This window comes from Terrapene carolina, unplaced genomic scaffold (genome assembly GCF_002925995.2).
Source record: "Terrapene carolina triunguis isolate 2854851 unplaced genomic scaffold, T_m_triunguis-2.0 Scaffold236, whole genome shotgun sequence".
NCBI lineage: Eukaryota > Metazoa > Chordata > Testudines > Emydidae > Terrapene > Terrapene triunguis.
Window position 1 is genome coordinate 4,644,849 of NW_020664587.1, and position 21,498 is coordinate 4,666,346.

At 40.8% G+C, this 21,498-nt stretch overlaps 1 protein-coding gene across 11 annotated transcripts in view; it reads left to right on the forward strand.

The window, feature by feature from the left end:
- PUM1 (pumilio RNA binding family member 1) overlaps positions 1-21,498 on the forward strand; it is a 125,314-nt gene that overhangs the window by 41,338 nt on the left and 62,478 nt on the right. For 9 of the 11 annotated variants that reach the window (XM_024209074.1, XM_024209073.1, XM_024209076.1 and 6 more), the window contains 3 exons: positions 11,212-11,320; positions 13,841-14,019; positions 18,600-18,766. In XM_024209074.1, the coding sequence (XP_024064842.1) occupies positions 11,212-11,320; positions 13,841-14,019; positions 18,600-18,766 (455 nt within the window). The remainder of the gene's footprint in view (positions 1-11,211; positions 11,321-13,840; positions 14,020-18,599; positions 18,767-21,498) is intronic. The other 2 variants (XM_024209075.1, XM_024209084.1) reach the window with 1 other exon arrangement.

Here is a 21,498-nt window from a genome sequence, read left to right on the forward strand (position 1 = left end):
GTGCATGTTATTCGGCTATTAAACTTTTCTTGATTGTAACCATGCTGAAAAGTGACAAACTTTAAAACAACATAAGAATACTTCCATGCCAGTGTTTCCAACCGTACATTGGTTTATCAAAAGACCAGAACATGCTCGTTGTCTTACAAAACAATGTTTGAAGATTCTTAGAAGACCAATAAAAAAATTATGCTAGCTGGAGACAGTTGTGGCAGTGAATGATAAACTAGAACCGATAAATATTTGCATGTAAATAAAGATTAAACAACTTGAATTTGAGATGTTAGAACTTCTGAATTTAAAAAAATCCAGCAAACCTTCCCACCCCCAAAAAAAGTATCTTTTTCCCCCCCCCCCCCCCCCCAACAACTACCAAAAACAGCTCTGATCTTCTAAAATCTTTGCAACTTAGATTTAAAAAGTAGCTGTGGAGAATACTATGGATGATCCCTCTGGATTTAAGAGCATTCTGAATGCTCCAGAAGGAAATCCATCAAAAGCTATAGGTGAGGATTCCACCTTAAAATTACATGATCCGAGAACGAAGAACCATGTTTGAGAGCCTCCCTTTTTCTGTGCCTATCTGTCAAGATCATGCTTATTTATATTCCTCCTCCTGGTCCCCAGACATGAAAAGCTTGTGACCCAGCATCACCTTGGAGAAAACAATCTTCTCTTCTGCTTAGCAAGGTCCTGACCGTGCAGTATGAGCCACAGGTCAGATAGTAGGCTAAGGCCTTAGTTTGCAGTACTGTTGGCTCAAGACAGTGGAAGAAGGAATGATAAAAGACCCATGTTACTAAGGCCTCTGAAGACTCGACTTGGAACTGCTGATATCCCTTGCATGTGATATGAAAAATCTCAAAGATGAATTACGGGAAGTGAGGACATACATTGATTTATTTTAGTGCATCACTTGGTTAAGATGTTTGTCTTTAGTGAAGAGCACGGACACTTTGAGGATATATACTGAGACCAAGGAAACACCTGTGCTACACCTCTATTTGATATCTGATCATATTAGTCAGTTGACTAAAAATCTAAGAACATTCCTGTATATGTTCATGTTACAAACTCTTAATTTGGTGCTGAACAATATTTTTGAGGAAATAGGTTGGTGGTTTTCATCCTAACCCTCCAAATGGTGGTTTTCTTCTTTGTTTTTTTCCCAAGTGCTAAGATCTCTATAAATAACAGTTCGTACTCTTACAACATCTTATGTGAGTAAGGATGTTTGTAGGAATTTCACAGTGCGCTGTTCAGGCATTGAGCTAGTCCGCATATTGAAGTGTGAGGTTTGGGAGAGGGGGTCATTTCAATTTGCTCTTTCTAGTTAAAGCAAAGACTAATATTTGATATCACTGCTCTTGTTTACCTAGTTAGATCTGGACACAAGATTCCCTCTCCTATGTTTGTGCTTCCTTTTCTCATCCACTGGCTTTGGTGCAGCAGTTTCCCAGCTCAGTTCTTAGAGGTACACCTCTACCCAATATAACACTACCTGATATAACACAAATTCGGATATAACGCGGTAAAGCAGCACTTGGGGGGGTTGGAGGGGGAAGGGCTGTGCGCTCTGGCGGATCAAAGCAAGTTTGATATAATGTGGGTTTACCTATAACACGGTAAGATTTGTTGGCTCCCGAGGACAGCGTTATATCGGGGTAGAGGTGTATTTCAATATCCCTGATGAAGCTAGTACACATCCACCGCTCCTTGAGTCAGCCTTATTGGGTCAGTTGAGATCAACGCAGGGCTGCATGCACTGACTTTATAGACAAGTGTGTTTTTAATATAAAGACTTTAGAGCTATGCAGCAAACTGCACGTCTCTTTTTCTTAGACACTGCACTAGCTTGATGCTGTTAGTTTGCATTGTGTTTCTGTTGAATGTGAAGGAGAGAAAACTGACAAAATATCTAAACAAATAATAGTAAAAAAAGAAAAAGTAATGCTTGAGAACTGTGTGAGGAAAAGAAGGAACGTTCAGATTGTAATTTCCTGATTTTTGAACGTCACCTGCAGGAAATGCGAACAAGTGTTAATGAGCTCGCACGCTGAGACTGGCAAATTCACAGAGAGAGGATGAGTAAGAGAGAGCTCCTTTTTCTTCTGTTGGGAAAGAAGGCATTGAATGCCTCTTCTCCTTCCTGCCTCTATTCTTGTTCCCCTCTATATGGATTTTGTAGCAATCTACATCAGCACCTTGTGTTAATTCATTTGAGGAGTTTTCTGAACCCTGTATACAAACCAAGACATTGTAATGAGATTACGAGAGAGTTTAATGTCTTGTCATAATTTTTCAAACAACAAAACCTGACGACACATAGTTTTTGAATTCATAATATGCATTGCTGATTCATTGGGGTAGAGGTGCAGGATATTTTAAAAACACACTGCTCTTCTATATTGTATCCTTCCCCATCTTCAAAACCCACCTACTGCAACCAATGGCACTCCCCCTCACCCCACCCTCCCATGAACAAAATTATCGTCCTTAACACTTTCCCTTCGGTCACATACCTGTGGAAAGAGTGAGCCCTGCACACTGTCCGAAAGCTAGAGATTTGGGTTCTTTGGTTGGTGGGAGTGATCATCATTGTGGAGAGCCATCTTCTGAGAGCACAATGGCACCCCCCCCCCCCCCCCCCCCCACACACACTTAGGTACCATGATGATGGGCACCTTGAAAATAAGAAGTGTGGCTAATTTGTAAAGTGTGTTGTGCTCCCCTCACTAAAGTGCTATGTAAATTGCAACCTCTTCAGGGCAGGTGATCTATTACTATGTTTGTAAAATAGTAAATTTGCAATGCTATGTATGAGTTTTTTAACAACGATAAAGATACGATAAAAGGATGGAGTATCTATTTGTGGGATTTTCCATGGAGTTCTTGCACTGCTGCTATAGTCTCTCAAATGGCATCACCATCTTGTGTCACAGTATGAGCCTACTTGCTTAATATCTAAATCAGCCAGTTACTTAATTGGTCCAGTTTATAATCGCGAATCAAAGGGAATCCTTACGTCACCATGCCCCTTAAGTGTGGAATTATACTTCATTTTAGCGTTTTTAAATGCTCCATGTTGCCATTTTAAAAACTAAGTTAAAAGAAATGCATTTGCCCCTTAACAGTGCCCAACTATCCGTGTTCGCCTAATTGTGCAATGACCTTTGATTCTCTGAAAGAATAAATAGAAGTATAAGTTGTGTTTTTCAGCAAGTTGGTTGGCTCCCATGCTCGACTCAGACCCGTTTTAATTTAAATCTTTAAATATTTTCAGTTCACAGATTTGCTTCTTACCTGCTGAACTTTCCTACTTCAGGACTGATCAGAAATAGATGATTTTCCTTTAAGAGAATTCATTATCACAATAGAAAGCATGAAAAAATTCTTATGGTCGAAGCCTATTCCTTAATTTTACACCTTGCTAATTTCTGTGTCTGTTGCCAAGCCATTTTTAAATTTGGGTACAGCAGCTCTTGATAGCTTGGAGGCTGGACAATTTGTTTAACATCATCCTTCAAACTGTTAAATGCTGTATTCTAATGGTTTTACACATGTTGAACAAAACCAGATACTGTAATCTCCATGTGAAGGCAGGACTGTTTTTCAGTGTTCTGATGTTTTGGTGTGCTCTATTAATACTAGGCAACTTTGTGCAGATAACCACTACAAAGGCAGAGATAAGGTTGTTTGAGTGATAGTCAAGAAAATGTTTGTATCAGAATTTTGTACAGGCCTAGCTTGTGACTCACTTCAAAATTATAAAAAAAACCAAACACTTTAGGATGGAAGTTCTTCAAGAAAAGGTGGATTGATTTTAAACCGTAGATTTTAAGCAACTTTTCTGTTTGTACTTCAGTTATTTTCTAAACAAAATGCATTCTCATTTGTAGATATAACCATTAAAACATGTTGATTTACAACTAAATAGTACCTTTACACTAGATTCGGTACATCTCTTTACTGCCTACGAGGGCACACTCTAAGAATATACGTTTATTTTAAGCAAATATATAGCTTAATATTTTTAGACTCTTACTAACTGTGCTTCTTTAGTATGTTAGAAAACGGTGAATGAATATTCACAGTTTGAGAACTGAGCCAATCAGCTCAGATAGGGAGAAGCTATAAAATAGGAGTATGAGATCACCCAGGTGGGCTCAGTGGATGATCTTAATGAGGTACATGATGGTGTCGCCTGGAGTCAAAGGCCAGATCCCAAGTCTGTGATGATACTCTTGGGCTCCCCACAGGCTCAAGCCCTTAATACAGTATATGACCTATTGTGCCCTATTCATAAAGCTTGACCTCAAAAATTGTCCGTCCTCCCCCCCCGATTCTTTTTCTGTTTCTTGAAAAACAGTCTATAATTAAATTTTTGATACAGGCTCATGGATTCAGCATATTTATTTTTTATTTAAATGTTTTAAGAGATTATAATTTTAGGCCTTAACAGATTTTGTATTAAATTCAGATGTCATTCTAAAAAGGCTTATTTTTGAAAAGAAAAAACGTATTATAATTTAAATGGTAAAAATGAAATTAAATCATGAGATTAAAGTAGCTAGGGACATAAAGGGTAAAAAGAAAACATTTTACAAATTAGAAGCAAGAGGAAGATCAAGGACAGGGTAGGCCCATTACCCAGTGTGTCAACAATGTAATACTGTTGCCCTCTCACCCCCCCCAAAAAAAGCGAACATAATTCTGGGCTATATTAGAGGAGTGTTGTAAGCAAGACACGAGAAGTAATTCTTCCGTGCTGCTCAGTACTGATAGGGCCTCAACTGAAGTTTTGCATGCAGTTCTGGGAACCACACTTTGGGAAGGATGTGGACAAATTGGAGAAAGTTCAGAGAAGAGCAACGAAAATTATTAAAGAGCTACAAAATATACCTAGGAGGAAAGATTGAAAAAATTGTGTTTGTTTAGATTGGAGAAGAGATGGCCGAGTGTGGACATAAACTTCAATCAAGTACATAAAAGGTTGTTATAAAGAGGAGGGCGATAAATTGTTCTCCTTATCCACTAAAGACAGGACAGGAAGTAATGGGCTTAAATTGCAGCAAGAGAGATTTAGTTTAGACATTAGGAAAAACTTGCCCAGGGCAGTTGTAGAGTCTCTGTTGCTGGAGATTTTTAAGAACAGGCTTGACAAATACCTCTTAGGAATGGTTCAGATCAGGGATTCTCAACCCTTGTATTTCTGAAGCTCTAGGGCCCACCTATGCCACAACAACTGTTTTTCAGCCCCACCACGGTTTCAGACCCGCCGCCACAGGGGCTCGAGCTTCGGCTTTCTGCCCTGGACCTAGCCAGTCTAATGCCTGCCCTGTGTCTTGGCTTCCTTGAAACCTGCTCACAGCCCCCAAGGGGCTGCGGACCTCTGCTTGAGAACAGCTGGTCTAGATAATACTTCGTTTTGCCTCAGAGCAGGGAACTGGACTAGATGACTTATCAAAGTCCTTTCCAGACCTACATTTCTATGATTCTGTAACTAAAGATCGCTTGCTGTGGTGTTTCAGAACGTGTTGTTTAGGACTCCATGGGGTATTCCCGTACTCCTAACCTTTAACTGGACAGTCATGCCAACGTGTTTATATGCAATTGTATTTATATGAAAAATTAAACTCATAATGATTTATAGTGTAAAAATTTCCCCCTCTGCTTGTTTCATTGCATGGTTTTACTGTAGTTGGGATTTGTAAGTTGTTTGCAAAATATATTAAATTTGGTTAAAAAAAAAAAGACTAGAGGTTTACATTAATCCACAGCGTTGAAAAGATCAGTTGAAAGTTCAAAATATCAAACATTAAAATTAAGAATCTAATTTTTGATCCTAAATCTAATTTATATTCCATTAGAAAGACAAAATGACATTGACCTCTTAAAAATTGGACAAAGGCTGAACCTGGTCATTTACAGTACTTATCTCTGGGGGGGGGGGGCGGGAATCAGAGGTTGAGGCTACAATCCCATTTGTTCTGGAGGATGAGAGAGTTTTTAGGAGTATTGGTATTTAAAGTGACCTGAAAAATTATATGAATCCAACAACTATCTGGCAATTTTCTTAAACACAAAGTGCTTCTCTGACTCTTAAGTCAGTATTTTAAACTTATTATTTTTTAAAGCAGATTTTGCTGAAGGTGTAAATAGAGAATTTGCTGAACCAAACACTACATTTTATGTAACCTCCATGGTGAAAAAATCTAGCAATTGGAAGCTCCTGAAGGGTGTTCAGTTTCATTGTAAACCAACGAAGAGTATTTTATTGAAAGCGCATAATCTGGAGGTTCTCCTTTGTCTCCTTAGTTCATGTGTGTGCATGTGCACGCTCTGCCTCCTTTCACTTCCTTTGGCCTTATAAGGGGTGTGGTTTATTCAGAACACTGCATCATATTACATTTACAGGTATCATCCTATTAAATGAGTGGCTCATTGCAGCTGAATTTTAATTTGGCAGCTCTGTTTCACTTCATCTGAGAAATTCCGATTCTCAGAGTGGTCTTTTTCTGGCCTGGAAATTCTGATGAGTTGAGATGGTGGTGGAAGCGGAAGGAGAGAGACAGCCGATAAATTCCTTCAGCTCTGTGGCTAGCAGATACGTAATGACTATTTTAACACTCAACACTAGTGGAAGGCTTGGAAAATCTTGCCCTGTTTGTAAATGCTTCACCTCCCTAACATTATCTTTAGCTGTGCTGGAATGACTACTGCTTGTGCACAGAGAAGTTGGTGAAGCAGCTGCCAGTTGTGCTCTGTTAATCCTCCCCTCTCCTCTCCCCCTTCTTGTTTCTGTGCCTGTTGCCTAATTATGTTTAGATTGTGAGCTCTTGGGGCTGGGGACTTGTGTATTTTTTTTAAAGATGTGTACAGTACGTATCATTATAGGGGAGCCGTGTTAGGTGCCTCAGGGCACTACTGCAATACAAATAATATTCCAGAGATTAGAGAATTACTTTTAGTATATTACAAACCCCTTGAGACATTTGGTTCCCAGTAAGAGAGCCATTCAGTCTCCATAAAGACATTTTAAAAATGGATAAAGAACCGTTTTGCTTCTAGGTTGCTGGTTGGTATACTTTAGTGATCAAAAGTTGCTACCATCCTGCTTCTTGTGGTCTGTCTGAAATGAGTTAGGCTCAGTCCAGTTCCAGAGGACAAATGATCCATTTAACAAAAGCCACCTCCACAAATGACCTGGTTGCTTGACTCTCTTAGCAGAAAGATGATTGCTTGCATGGGCCATGGGGATTGAACTGGCTTCTCCTCCCTAGAGTTGATCTCTCCGGATTAGTTTTGGAGCATGTTGGAGGGCAGTATTGGGGTATGCTCATACTTTTGCTTCTTGTTCCTCACCTGTAGTGTAATAAATAAGACTAGTCTTTAAGGCTGTCAATCCAGCACCTTTATGAGACCTAGATTCACCCACAAACTTGTGTTTAAAAAAAAAAAAGTTTGATATTGTCCCCCTACTACTTTCCTTGGATAGACATTTCACTTGCTGCTTACTAACTATAATAGTCACTGGTTGTATTAGGGGTTAAACCAGAGTATAAAGGACCAGAAATGGAAAACTAGGATATTTTCTTTCCGTGGAGCTAAGGGTCCAAACAGAGTAAGGTGTGTCTGCCCTCTACAGTTGCATTGTATTGAAAGGAAGGAGATGAAAAAGGGGGCTAGTGCCACCAAATAGAATCCTAATTTAGAGATCATTGAATTTTTGGGAAGGGGGAATGCCTTGCATCTGAAAATGGACGAGAGTAAATTGGAAGATTCAGAGTAGATTATTAAATGGGTAAGTGGTCTTGGCCAGACAATGGCATGCAAGATGGAAACCCTATTGAAGTGAGTGGGGTGTCATTCATTGAACTGATGGAGAATTCAATTAAAAGTATGCTCTTGAGAACTGGGACTTTCAAACTTCTGGTGCAGAAAGCTAATATCCGATAGTGTTATACCATCTTGTTTTGAATCTAGGAAAGGAAATCATCCTCAGCTTGTGCTAAAAGGAGCCTTTCAGAGTCTGACTTCATAGTACGTACAGTCCTACAAAGCATTTCAAATGTATCTTTATTTCGCTATTGATAGAGATAGATAACCTGTTTTAAAGAGTAGTGCAGATACTGCACGGTTTTTAATATCTAATAATGACTGAAGTAGTAAGTGTTTCAAGAACTGTGGGATATACTCTATTATGCTTACACGAGTAAAGGTGTGTGCATGCTTATCTTGTTCTTACAAATTCAGAAGCATGACTTCATACATAACTGTATTTGTTTGTGGCAAGACAGTGTCAAAAAGGAAGGCTTTGACTGCGTGAGGAGGTAGAAGGAGAAGCTGGGCTGTGGCAGAACTTACTGAAGTGCATGCCTTCAGTCAAAAAGGAAATGCAATACTATTGAGTAGTCTCAGCGTCCTAGATTTATCTCTATTTATATCCCGTTCAGGTGCCATTCTGATGCATGGCCTTTCATTACCCAAGATAGAGAAATTGAGGTTTTGTCTGGGTTCCTGTGTGGTAGACTAATCTTCCTGTAGGAGGGCTGGGACCCAGAGAACTGCATGCCATCTGGCATTGCCACCAATTGGTGCACGTCATCATATAACTTGGGAGCATAAGCTTTCGTGGGTAAGAACCTCACTTCTTCAGATGCAAGAAGTGAGGTTCTTCTGTTACTTTTTACAGATTCAGACTAACACGGCTACCCCTCTGATACTTGACATCATATAACTTGACACTTCATATTTTGGACCTTGAGGCTCCTTGCAAGTTAGTTCCTGACCATTACTGGCCGTGATCTCTTTTTTTTATATCCTCTGATTTGCATGTGTGATCTATTTCATGTATTTTCCACCTCCAGCATCATAGGGCTTCCGTTTCCTCCCCTCCCTGCACCACCTCTTTGGAGCATTTGTTCAATGGTAGTGGTAAGTGGGAAGTGAATCATGTACAATAATTCCTGCTGCCCCCTTAGTTTTCCCCATTGAAGTCTATAGATTGAGACTTGTGGTTATAAACATCAGTGCTGCTAATTTTCTTTGTGTTCATTAGTTTATTTAAATTTGTTCTGTGCTTGCTACTTGTGCAGGCTTTCCCCTAATAAAGGGTTCCGTTTGGGCCAGTGCCCTTCCATCTGTTCTGTTTTCTTACTTTAAGACATTATTCTTTTGTGGTTGCAGATCCTGTAATGGTCTCTTTCATTCAGTTGCTTCTCAGTGTAGCTTCTAGAAGAGGCTTGCCATGGCACCAAGACAGTGGTATTGTTTGGTGTTAGATATTGCACAGCATCACTGATTATTGATTATGTATCTGAATATAACCTACCTTTTGTAACTTTTTAAAGTGGTGCAGTAGAGGGAATTCTGCTTTTCATAGGTGAGGTAGCAGTTTTATTATAGTATCAGTTTTGCTGTCCTTTGCGCAACCTATTACTCTTGATATCCAAATCCATGTACCTTAGAATCATAGAATATCAGGGTGGGAAGGGACCTCAGGAGGTCATCTAGTCCAACCCCCTGCTCAAAGCAGGACCAATCCCCAGACAGATTTTTACCCCAGTTCCCTAAATGGCCCCCTCAAGGATTGAGCTCAGAACCCTGGGTTTAGCAGGCCAATGCTCAAACCACTGAGCTATCCCTCCCCTTCAGGTATCCTTTGTTGCAGAGAGGTTGTTTTACAATGTGTATCTGAATCAGACAAGACTACAGGTTAAAAATACATACTAAACAAAAGTTGTGTATCTGCTTCCTCCCCCCTCCCCCCAAACATAGATTTAAAAGCTGCTTATGCATATTTAAGCCCGCTTCATCAAATGTATCTCTTCGTCTTGGAGTGAATATTGGCTCTGTTATCCTGTAACACCCTGAGTTAACACAAGCCTTCTGCTAAATTATATAGACTTGAGCTGCTCAGCATTTCGAATATATATAGGACACTTTGACTAGTCTTGCTAAGATTTTGATTCATACTGTGCGGTAATCTAAATGAGAGTGTTTGTTAATCTTCCAGCTCCTTCCATTCTGTCCAGAATTCAGCAGATAGGCTTATTTATTGTCCTCCTCGCTATGAATGTGCTACTCTCTCTCTGAATTACACCACTCCCATTGAAACGGAGTATTTAATTTAAAGATTGTACTGTTACTGTCTAAGGCACTTAAGCAGCCCTTGAAATTCCTCTTGCCATATGTAGTTGCCATAAGGCAGATGTTTGCTGTATGAACTGCTATTTTAAAAAAGCATCTACCGTGTTTCCCCGAAAGTAAGACATCCCCCGAAAATAAGACCTACTTCCAGTTTTGCCTCTCGCTGTAATATAAGGCATCCCCCGAAAATAAGACCTCCCAGATAATAAGGCAACCCCGGAATACTGATTGGCCGCAGGACAAGAAAAATAAGACCTCCCCTGAAAATAAGACCTAGCGCATCTTTGGGAGCAAAAATTAATATAAGACACTGTCTTATTTTCGGGGAAACAGGGTATTATGCCAGGTATATGTTTGTGAAGTTTGTCCTTTTTGCTGTCACTCCACTTTCCTGGAATTGATTTAAACTGAGGGTGGTTTTCTGTACTGCCGCCCCTGAATGAAAAGAAAAGTTAAACACTTTTTCAGAATAACATAAGCTGTGCAGAAGCAGTGGCTTAGACCTGTTCACTCTCATCACTGTTTACAAATATTCTCCAAAGCATTAAGTACCCTTAGCTCCCATGGAATGCACTGGGAGTTGAGGGTGCTGGGCACCTTATGGGATCAGACCCACAATATTTGCATGCGAGAGATGAAAATTCCCAGTCCCCCGCATTGGAGTGAAGATTCTGCAGGTAACTATATACAATTCAGATGCAATTCTGATTCATTAAAACAGGCTCTTCTGATGAGAACATATCTTTCCTACTAACATTTGTTACAAATGGCTCTCATGCATAGAAATTTGTGAATGCTGATGGTGTGTGTGTGTGTGTGAGGCATAAAGGGCTGATGCATATAGGATCTCTCCTATTTTTCTGAGTTACTTTATGCTTCCACAGGCTGTCACAATCGCTTCATCGCTTTCACCTTGGGAAAGCACAAGCACTCTGATTGTAAAGTGTCTATCAGCTTGTTTTAACATGACTGATTTTTTGTTCCACAAGGAAAATCTTTATTGTTTACACTTGCACTTTTATGCTAACATTAAACATGTTTGTTCCTTTTTATTTGCAGCAGCTGTTGCCAGGTAAAAAGTTTTGGGAAACTGATGATTCAAGCAAAGATGGACCAAAAGGGATATTTCTGGGAGATCAGTGGAGAGACAGTGCTTGGGGAACATCAGGTAACTTCCTTAGCAAGCTGGCTAATTCTGAATTTCACCGCTACCAAATATGTCAAAAACCTGGTTGTTTCTGATTATAGCTATTCATACCAGTCCTGTGTAAAACTGGAGTTAACAAAAAGCCAAAAAAATCACCAAAGGATCAGTAGAAATAGAAAGGTTTTAAATAATTCTGATTGTAAGAAAAATTCACATTCTGTTTCAGTTTTCACCAAACGGTGGGTCCCAACTCACCAATATGTTGCAGGAGCGTTTTAGATCTGTCATCGGGGCCAGATTAACCCATCGGTTCTGCACTCTGGACGTTACAGCCTAGTCCATGGGATCACACAGCCACTCAGGTTTGGCCCTTCTGATGTGATGGAGGGGTGGCCGGGCCAAACCTGAATGACACTGTGACCTTGTGCGCCAGGTTGCAATGCCCGGAGCAGGGAGTTGAGCTGAGCCCTGTGGGCCAGAAGCCACCGCGGTGGAGTGAGTGTGAGTTGGGCTTGTTCTCCACCTCACCTGACTCTCCTCCTCCCTCTCCTCCCACCCCGCTACAGGGTATCCCCTCTGCACTGGGTCAGGATTAGGATTACAATGCATATATGTAATGGTGGGTCTCAAACACCCCCCCCCCCAAAAAAAAAAAAAAAAGAGAGAGAGAGAGAGTACAGTTGGTGCGTTGCCTTAGTAAAAAGTTTGGCAACTCCTGTTCTAATCCGTATTGTGGGAAGCATTCTTAAACTATTGCTTACCACTTTGGTTGTGTGCACCATGTTATAGTTTAAAAGAAAACTTTAGCAATCGTCACTCAGATATTTAGTCTACTAAATCATACATGTTGTGTACATGTATAATATAGGTGGAACAGTTGCAATTATAATGGCTGCCTAATAATCAATTATAATTTCTTTATTTTCATTTGTTTGTAACTTTTAATGAACTTTAGTGGTTTGGGCTGAAAGTTTCCATGCCACAAGCTCTAGGATAAAGTTTTCAAAAGTGCCTAAGTCCAGGTCTGCGCTACAGGGTTAGGTCGATATAAGGCAGCTTATGTCAACCTCTAATTCTGTAAGCGTCAACACTACGGCATTGCTCCCACCGATGTAAGTCCCCCCACTACACCGACCTAATAACTCCACCTGCAGGAGAGGCGTAGCGCTCTAGGTTGATGTAGTTAGACTGATGCAGTGTCTGTATAGACACTGTTACTTACATCGCCTGTCAGCTCTGCGCCCTTCCAGCTGGGAGCTCTGCACTGAGCTGAGAGCCTGGGCACGCAGCCCCCACCGCTGCCCCTCTTAAGTTGGTGCAAGCGCTCCTGGGGAGGACATGCACCACTGGCAGAAGGAGGGCTGTGTGGACATGAAAAACCGCAGTAATTACTGCGGTGGCCGTAAGTCGACCTAACATAGGTCAACTTAATTGTGTAGTGTAGACAAGGCCTAAGTCACTTTTGAAAATAAGGATGTAGGCTGCAACATCCTATCGACTTTTAATGAAACTTAGGCTCTGAAGTAATTTAAGCATTTGTGCAGATGTTACCCCTAGTCTTGCCTCTTTCATTGGCTAGTGTTAATCTTCCTGTCTATGCCTCAGTCATTCTGTATTCATACCCCTACCTAGGAGGCAGGCAAGTAGTAGTTGTCCTTTTCCCTCTCCCTTGTAGAGATGAGATAACTGAGGGTCTGAGAGGTTGCACATAGTCATTTCTGGCAGAGCTGGGTCTAGAACCTGGGAGGGAATTAATCAGTTGGGGGGCGGGGAGTATGAGATCATGTAATTAGGCTGTATCAATTCATGCACACAAAGAGGCAAAATTAAGATTGCATGGACCAATTTAGTTCTGGCATTTCTAACTTGAGTGCTGGACTTTGCAGCCTTAACAATCTTTCATTTGATTATCTTTTTTATGGATATATGAAAAAGATATTGGGAAAACAGTTTTAGAAATGTTACCTTTTCAGCCTCTATCAGTGTTTGGGGCTGTCAAGTAGTGCAAGGCGCTAAGCACCCCTAAATCCTTTAGAAGCCAATGGTAGTTGAAGGTCCTGAGTACTTTCAGGATCAGGTCCTTGAGGAGTAGATGTTTTTCTGTGATATTTCCTAGCCATGGCCTCATTTAATGCAGTTTAAGTCAGTTTCCCCTCTACATGAGAATTCAGAAAATTTAAGGCGTTCTGTAAAAAAAAAAAAAAAAAAAAAAAAAAAAAGTGCTCTTCATCAAAGATGTTTTCAGTAGTCACTGATAAGAAAGCCAGTCTCTTCCACCCTTGTGGACATCACCTAGCTGTCAAAACAGCAGCTGCTTTGTTTGTAAATTATCTTTATAATTAAGACATTCTACAAAGCTTTTCTAGTGACTTACTCATCTTTGTAATTGGATTGGAAGCCCCTTTGGGCAGGGTCTGTTTCTGTTCTGTGTTTGTACAGTGCCTGTCACAATGGGGCCATGGTCTATGACGAGGGCCACTACATGGTAAGGTAGTACTACTACTAATGAATCTGAAATGTATGTGTATGGGTTTGTTGTAGATCATTCTGTTTCCCAACCAATAATGGTTCAGAGAAGACCTGGTCAAGGCTTTCATGTGAATAGTGATGTCAACTCGGTGCTGTCGCCACGGTCAGAGAGCGGAGGACTTGGAGTTAGCATGGTAGAATATGTGTTGAGCTCATCTCCTGGGGATTCCTGTCTCAGAAAAGGAGGATTTGTAAGTGTGCCTGATTCTGAAATTTGCGTTTCCGTGATTTTTTTCCCCCCTCCATTTGTTGCTGTTTTTTACTTCCTTCCTAAAGACAGATATTCTACCTCTTGTGGGTGTTATGGTTGTATCTACCACCATGTCAAAAAGGGTAAGCCACCAGCTTAGTTGTTGTTCATGCTTAAGTGATGGGATAGAGGAGAAGGAAATACAGCTGGAGTGAGGTGGCCAGCAGTCTCAGATCCTGTTGGTGAACACACCTGCCATCTTGAGACACTAGACTCCTGGCTGGAAATATGATGTGCAAAAATACTTGGCTAAAGGCTGGTGTTCTTGAATACTCTTTAAAGCATGCTTTGCTATGAGCTTGTTCTCAGTTTTCAAAAGTGTTGCAAAAATCACTGCACATTAACAAATGGCACATTACATAGTGGGAATTTACTCAAGGACTGTTCTCTTTTCTGTGACCAGTGTGCTGCTCCTCACTATGTGCTTCTGGCAAAGAAGGGAGCAGAGCAGCCAGCTCATACTACCTGTTAACTAGCCCCCCTCTCGCTTGTATGGAGGGAGACAGGTATAATCAAGTCCCATCCCACTGCAGTAGGAAGAAATCTTACACCCTCAAACTGCCAAGAGGGGATAGCTCTAAAACTCCCAGACATCTACTAGCTGGGTTGATGTAGGAGGGGTATGGTGGAGCATAGATGCCTCATCTATCATATCGGGTGTTGTACTCACTCCTTCTACTAGTTGTTCTGAGTTTCCCATCAGAACATAACTTCTGCACCCTTCTGGAGAACCTAATTCCTTAGAATCATAGGACTGGAAGGGACCTTCAGAGGTCTTCTAGTCCAGTCCTCTGCACTCACAACAGGACTAAGTATTATCTAGACCATGCCTGACAGGTGTTCGGAGGTTTTTGAAAGCAGCTTAGACAATGACGGAGATTCCACATCCTCTCTAGGCAGTTTATTCCAGTGCTTAACCATCCTGACAGGAAGATTTTTCCTCATGTCCAACCTAAACTTCCCTTGCTGCAAATAAAGCCTGTTGTTTCTTGTCCTATCCTCCGTGGTTAACTAGAACAATTTTTCTTCCTCCTCCTTGTAACAACCTTTTATGTACTTGAAAACTGTTACATGTCCCCCCTCACTCTTCCCTTCTCCAGACTAAACAAACCCATTTTTTTCAAACTACTCTCATAGGTCATTTTTGTTGCTCTTTTCTGGACTTTCTCCAATTTGTCCCCATCTTTCCTGAAATTTGGTGCCCAGAATGGGACACAATACTCCAGTTGAGTCTGTATCAGCGTCGAGTGGAGCGGAAGAATTATTTCTACTGTCTTGCTTACAACACTCCTGCTAATACATCCCAGAATGATGTTTGCTTTTTTTGCACCAGTGTTGCACTGTTGACTCTCATTTAGCTTGTGATCCATTATGATCCCCAGATCCCTTTCCGCAGTACTCCTTCCTAGACAGTTTTTTCCTATTTTGTATGTGTGCGACTGATTGTTCCTTCCTAAGCGGAGTACTTTGCATTTCTTTATTGAAATTTATCCTATTTACTTCAGATCATTTCTCCAGTTTGTCCAGATAATTTTGAATTTTAATCCTATCCTCCAAAGCACTTGCGACCCCTCCCAGCTTGGTATCATCCACAAGCTTTATAAATTTCTTTTTTGTCAGCACCTAATTAGTAGGTGCCTGGTAAATTTGTTGAGCCCTGGCAGTTAATAAGAAAGAAGTAGGGCTTGGATGCTGATAAGTGTTGAGAAATCTGAAAAATTTAAAGGAAGCAGGGAAACTGTTAACTAATCTAATGTTGGAGAATAGTCTAAGGGGTGTTTTATGATGAAATCAGGGTTTTTTTATACATGTCCTTATAATTCCAAATTCATAACTGCTACACCATAGTAAATTACATTCTATCTCTAAAGGAAAACTGCCCCAATATGATCAAAAGATAAGGTGGCCAAAGTAATAAGAACATTAGTGTGGCCACACTGGGTCAGACCAAAGGTTCATCTAGCCCAGTATCCTGTCTTCCGACAGTGGCCAAAGCCAGGTGCCCCAGGGGGAGTGAACCTAACAGGTAAAGATCAAGTGATTCATCCCATTGCGCATTCCCAGCTTCTGGCAAACAGAGGCTAGAGACACCATCCCTACACATCCTGGTTAATAGCCGTTGATGGACCTATCCTCCATGAACTTATCTAGTTCTTTTTTTAACCCTGTTTATAGTCTTGACCTTCACAACATCCTCTGGCAAAGAGTTCCACAGACCGACTGTGTGTTGTGTGAAAAAATACTTCCTTTTGTTTGTTTTAAACCTGCTGCCTATTAATTTCATTTGGTAACCCCTTGTTCTTGTGTTATGAGAAGGAGTAAATAACACTTCCTTGTCTACTTTCTCCACACTAGTCATGATTTTACGGACCTCAATCATATCACCCCTTAGTCGTCTCTTTTCCAAGCTGAAAAGTCCCAGTCTTATTAATCTCTCCTCATATGGCAGCCGTTCCGTACCCCTCATCATTTTTGTTGCCCTTTTCTGAACCTTTTCCAATTCCAATATATCTTTTTTGAGATGCGGCAACCAGATCTGCGCGCAGTATTCAAGATGTCGGTGTACCATGGATTTATATAGAGGCGATATGATTTTTTCTGTCTTATCATCTATCCCTTTCTTAAGGATTCCTAACATTCTGTTCACTTTTTTGACTACCACTGCACATTGAGTGGACGTTTTCAGAGAACTATCCACAGTGACTCCAAGATCTCTTTCTTGAGTGGTCACAGCTACTTTAGACCCTCATCATTTTATATGTATAGTTGGGATTATGTTTTCCAATGTGCATTACTTTGCATTTATCAACATTGAATTTCATTTGCCATTTTGTTGCCTCTTCACCCAGTTTTGGGAGATCCCTTTGTAGCTCTTTGCATTCTGCCTGGGACTTAACTATTTTGAGTAATTTATATCATCTGCAAATTTTGCCACCTCACTGTTTACCCCTTTTTCTGCAATTCCACATTTTTCTGCAATTTCACATTTGAGTTCCTTCAGAACTCTTGGGTGAATACCATCTGGTCCTGGTGACTTATTACTGTTTGGTTTATCAATTTGTTTCAAATGTCCTCTAATGATACCTCAATCTGGGAAAGTTCCTCAGATTTGTCACCTAAAAAGAATGGCTCAGGTTTGGGAATCTCCCTCACATCCTCAGCCGTGAAGACAGATGCAAATATCCTTTATTGGACCAACTTCTGTTAGTGAGCGCGTGTCTCTCTCACCAACAGAAGTTGGTCCAATAAAGGATATTACTCACCCACCTTCTCTCTAATATCCCAGCACTGACCCTGCTACAACAACACTGCATATGCCAATAAGCTCAATGCACTATTATTAATGTGCAGAATAACTATCTATTATTGCCATATTTAAACTGTGAAATAAAGTTGAGAATGAGGCTCAGTCCTGAAACCGATAGGCTTGTTTGACGGTCCTGTTTGGGTGAGTAAAGGTTGGAGGATTGGGCCCAATTTATATCCATAACTGAACTGGCATTTCCTAGTTTACTGGTGATGCTAATTAGTAAAAATGCTGTTTTACTGAATGGTGGCATCAGAAGAACTTTACTTTCTAAACACAAAATGTCTAGTTCAAATATGAAACAAAGTTCTCCCAATAGATAATCTGTAGTAAGGCAGAATGGAAACTTATTATAGTTTTCATAGGGTTCAGGCGCTACTTGTGTCACGCATGAACTACTTTTCCCTCAAAGAGTGTCAATGAATGCAGCTTTCTTTAGTGGAAAATATTTTCTCTGTGTGCTGCTTGAAGACATCGCTCCCTTCCTCTCACACAAATATGTGAAACTGAAGTATGGCCCATTGCAAACACACAAGCATGAGACAGATTTCAGAGTGGTAGCCGTGTTAGTTTGTATCAGCAAAAACAATGAGGAATCCTTGTGGCACATTAGAGACTAACATTTATTTGGGCATAAGCTTTCGTTGACTAAAACCCACTTGCATCTGATGAAGTGGGTTTTAGCCCACGAAAGCTTATGCCCAAATAAATTTATAAGCATCAGAATAATTTTACTTATGTCAATAGTCCCACTGGGCAAAATTTTCAAAAGCATGCGTCCCATTTTTCAAAAGTGACTTTAGGTTCTTAAAAGCCTAAGTCTTATTGAAAGTCAGTGTGACTTAAACTGCTAAATGCCTAAAGTCACTTTTGAAAATAGAATGTGAAGGCTCTTGAAAATGTTGCCCATTAAAGTAAATGTTTAAAGTGTTAACAAAATCAGGCACTGACTTACTACATAGAGGAAACTGTTAAATTGATTGTATATCATCTTATAAAATACACAAAGTAGACTTGGAAAGAAAAAAATACTCATTCCCTAACTGCTTGCAGTTATGATAATGTTAAATGTTACCTATTATTGTTACAAGTAAAAATGACTTTTTAAGATGACATGTCCCTTTAACTTTGTAATTTATTAAGGTAAAAATCCCCGGGGAGAAAAGTAAACTTGATCTCAAAATGAATACATTAAAATGTTATATTTTTTCCAGGGTCCAAGGGATGCAGAGAATGATGAAAATGATAAAGGTGATAAGAAAAATAAGGGCACATTTGATGGAGATAAATTAGGAGATCTAAAGGAGGAGGGAGATGTGATGGATAAGACCAATGGTTTGCCTGTACAAAATGGGATTGATGCAGATGTCAAAGATTTCAGGTATAAAGCTTTGTTACCTGTGAATTAGTTTGTGTTGCATTTAATTTTGTTGGAAATCCTGCAAGAGCACTGTCTTTCGTTCTGTCTGTACAGCACCAAACACAATGGAGTCCTGATCCAATAATAAGTCCTGTGGTGGCAATGCCAAAAAGACTTGAGAGAGATGACAGGGTATCTTGGGCATCTTTTCATGTGCAGAGGGAATCATCACAGAAGTTAGAGATGGAGAACACCTATTAGTTTTAGTCTGTCCATTGACCTGTGCAGGACTGGTTCCATACTATATATTTGTTTTTAAATATTTCATGCAACGGCATGAAAACGTCAGCTACTTCCCTGGGGGAGACTGTCCCTCGATATTGTCCTTGTTTGTGGGCCATAGTCTAACTTTTTAAATATTATATTTGTAGTTATGAAATCAGAATCTCCTGGAATCCGGGCCGTTAAACTGTGTGCTTGCTGCTGGATTGTTGCTGTATAATCATCTACTTACTATGCCATGTTCTCTGTCAAAAACAATGGAAACTGCTATAGAATAAAATAAAAAATTAGGTGCTGTGAGAAATGCATCCATTTTAACAATTGATCGTATACCATTGGCCTTAAGAGTACTACGAACCATTCCACATTTCAATCCAGTCCTTGCATAATGCAATTTGAATATTATGAGAGGAACTTTAGGGACGTTTTAAGGGGTGATTTGTAGAGCAGCAGCATTAACTTGTTGGAATAATTACCTAGCAGCTCTGCAAAGAGGAGACACCTTTTGAAAAAATTCTAATTCTATCAGTTTTTAGAACTGTTGTCATGACTGGCTTCTCCTGACCTAGAAACCAACCATAGGAAGAGAAATACTGACAGTTGACTTCAGAAGGGAGAACAACTGAAATTGTTTACGTTGGCACCAAAATAACCCTTATTTTTTTTTTTTTAAATGAAGTGTTCAGGAAGGAGGGTTCATTGAAGTAAGTCAGGTGGTGGATTAGGGATCTCCTTTTCTTGGATTCCTTATAACTACAAATGCAAGTCACAAAGTGAGCAAAATGAGGAGAAGCTTATTTGTAGGTGTCACAGAGTTCCCGGGCGATGCGCTGGAACTGCTCCCTTCGAAGCCAGTCAGGACTCTGGTGAAGTCTCCTCTCTGTGAGCAGACTGTCTTCAGGGCAAGCAGCTCACACGCCTTCCACCTTCCTGGGTCTGACCTTGGAGCATTCAGCATCCTCTGCCCCTCCATGTGCTTCCCACAGCGAGTCCGTCCAGGTGGGGTCCTGGGGAAGCCAGAGGGTCCTGCACTCCCACTTCGCAGTCAGACGTGACTCTTAGCCAGCCAGTAAAACAGAGATTTATTAGATGACAGGAACACGGTCTAAAACAGAGCTTGTAGGTACAGAGAACAGGACCCCTCAGACGGGTCCATTTTGGGGGGCAGGTAGCCAGACAACCAAGTCTGCCCCTCACTCCACGTCCCCAGCCAGCCCCAAACTGACTCACCCTCCAGCCCCATCTCCTCTACTTTGTCCTTTTCCCGGGCCAGGAGGTCACCTGATTCCTTTGTTCTCCAACACCTTTAGCTATCACCTTGTAAGGGGGAAGGGCCCAGGCCATTAGTTGCCAGGAGACAGAGTGTCAGCCATTTATGCACACTGGCCCTTTGCTCTGCAACAATCACACCCCCTTATCCCACCACCTAGAGACTTAAGAAATGCATAGGGGAAACTGAGGCACCCCTACAGTATTCAGAGGAAACATTAAGAAAGTCCCACTTCGTCACAGTAGGTCAAACATTTATGAATTATAAATTGAATATCAGCATCAGCATCTTAAAACAGGAGTGGAATTGCATACACATTTCACAGAAAATTGCTTTTTATAAATGGGGCAGGAGAACACTTCAGATTATATCAGTGGGCCTTTCGTGAACCCACTTCTCTACAGGTGTTAACAAATGTGTCCACTGATTGGATCTGCCAGGAGACTATTCTAATAGTGTGGGGAATCTCCAATTCCTATGTTAGCTCTCTGTCTTTGAGTGGTGATGTGTCATCACAGGAGAGCAGTCTTGTCCAAAAGATTTTCAACCAGTCACAGCTCCTTTTGCTTTTTTTGCTACCCAGTGAATTATTACAAACCTTTTCCAAATCTGATTTGATCAGCATCCAGCTAGAGTAGTTACAGTTGAGAGGCTCTATAGAGCCTATCTCCAGTTCTCCTGGTCAGTATTTCAGTTCTGTGGTGTACAGCACCTATTTATAAAATATCCTTGTGGTGTTAATAGCTCAGATGATCTAAAAACTGATAATTGAGTGGGCCAGGGTCTGTGTTATGCTGAGGTGGCATAGCACATGAGGATTTTATACCTCCAGGATTCTAGTTTGGTCTGGGGTTTGGCATGACTCTCGAAGTGCTCTATTTTATGCACCCTGCAGCGTCTCTCTCTAGAGCTGTTTGGCAGCCCAGAATAGTCAGATTTCACAGTGCTCCTGCACAACCCTCAAAGAGCATGACAGGGCCATTTGGCCAGGCCTGCACTTGATGGTGTTCTGGTGGGCTGCTTATGTTGCTTTGGCACTCTAAAGGAACCACATTGGAGCCCAGAATCAAAGCCAACATTTGCTTTTGTTTTTCTCTCTCTATGCAGTTGTCTTTTTGCATTACGCTGAAAATAGAATGGCCAGTTTCACTTCTTTGCAGAATTGTAATGCTTGTGTTTGAGATCCTAATCTGAAGGAAGA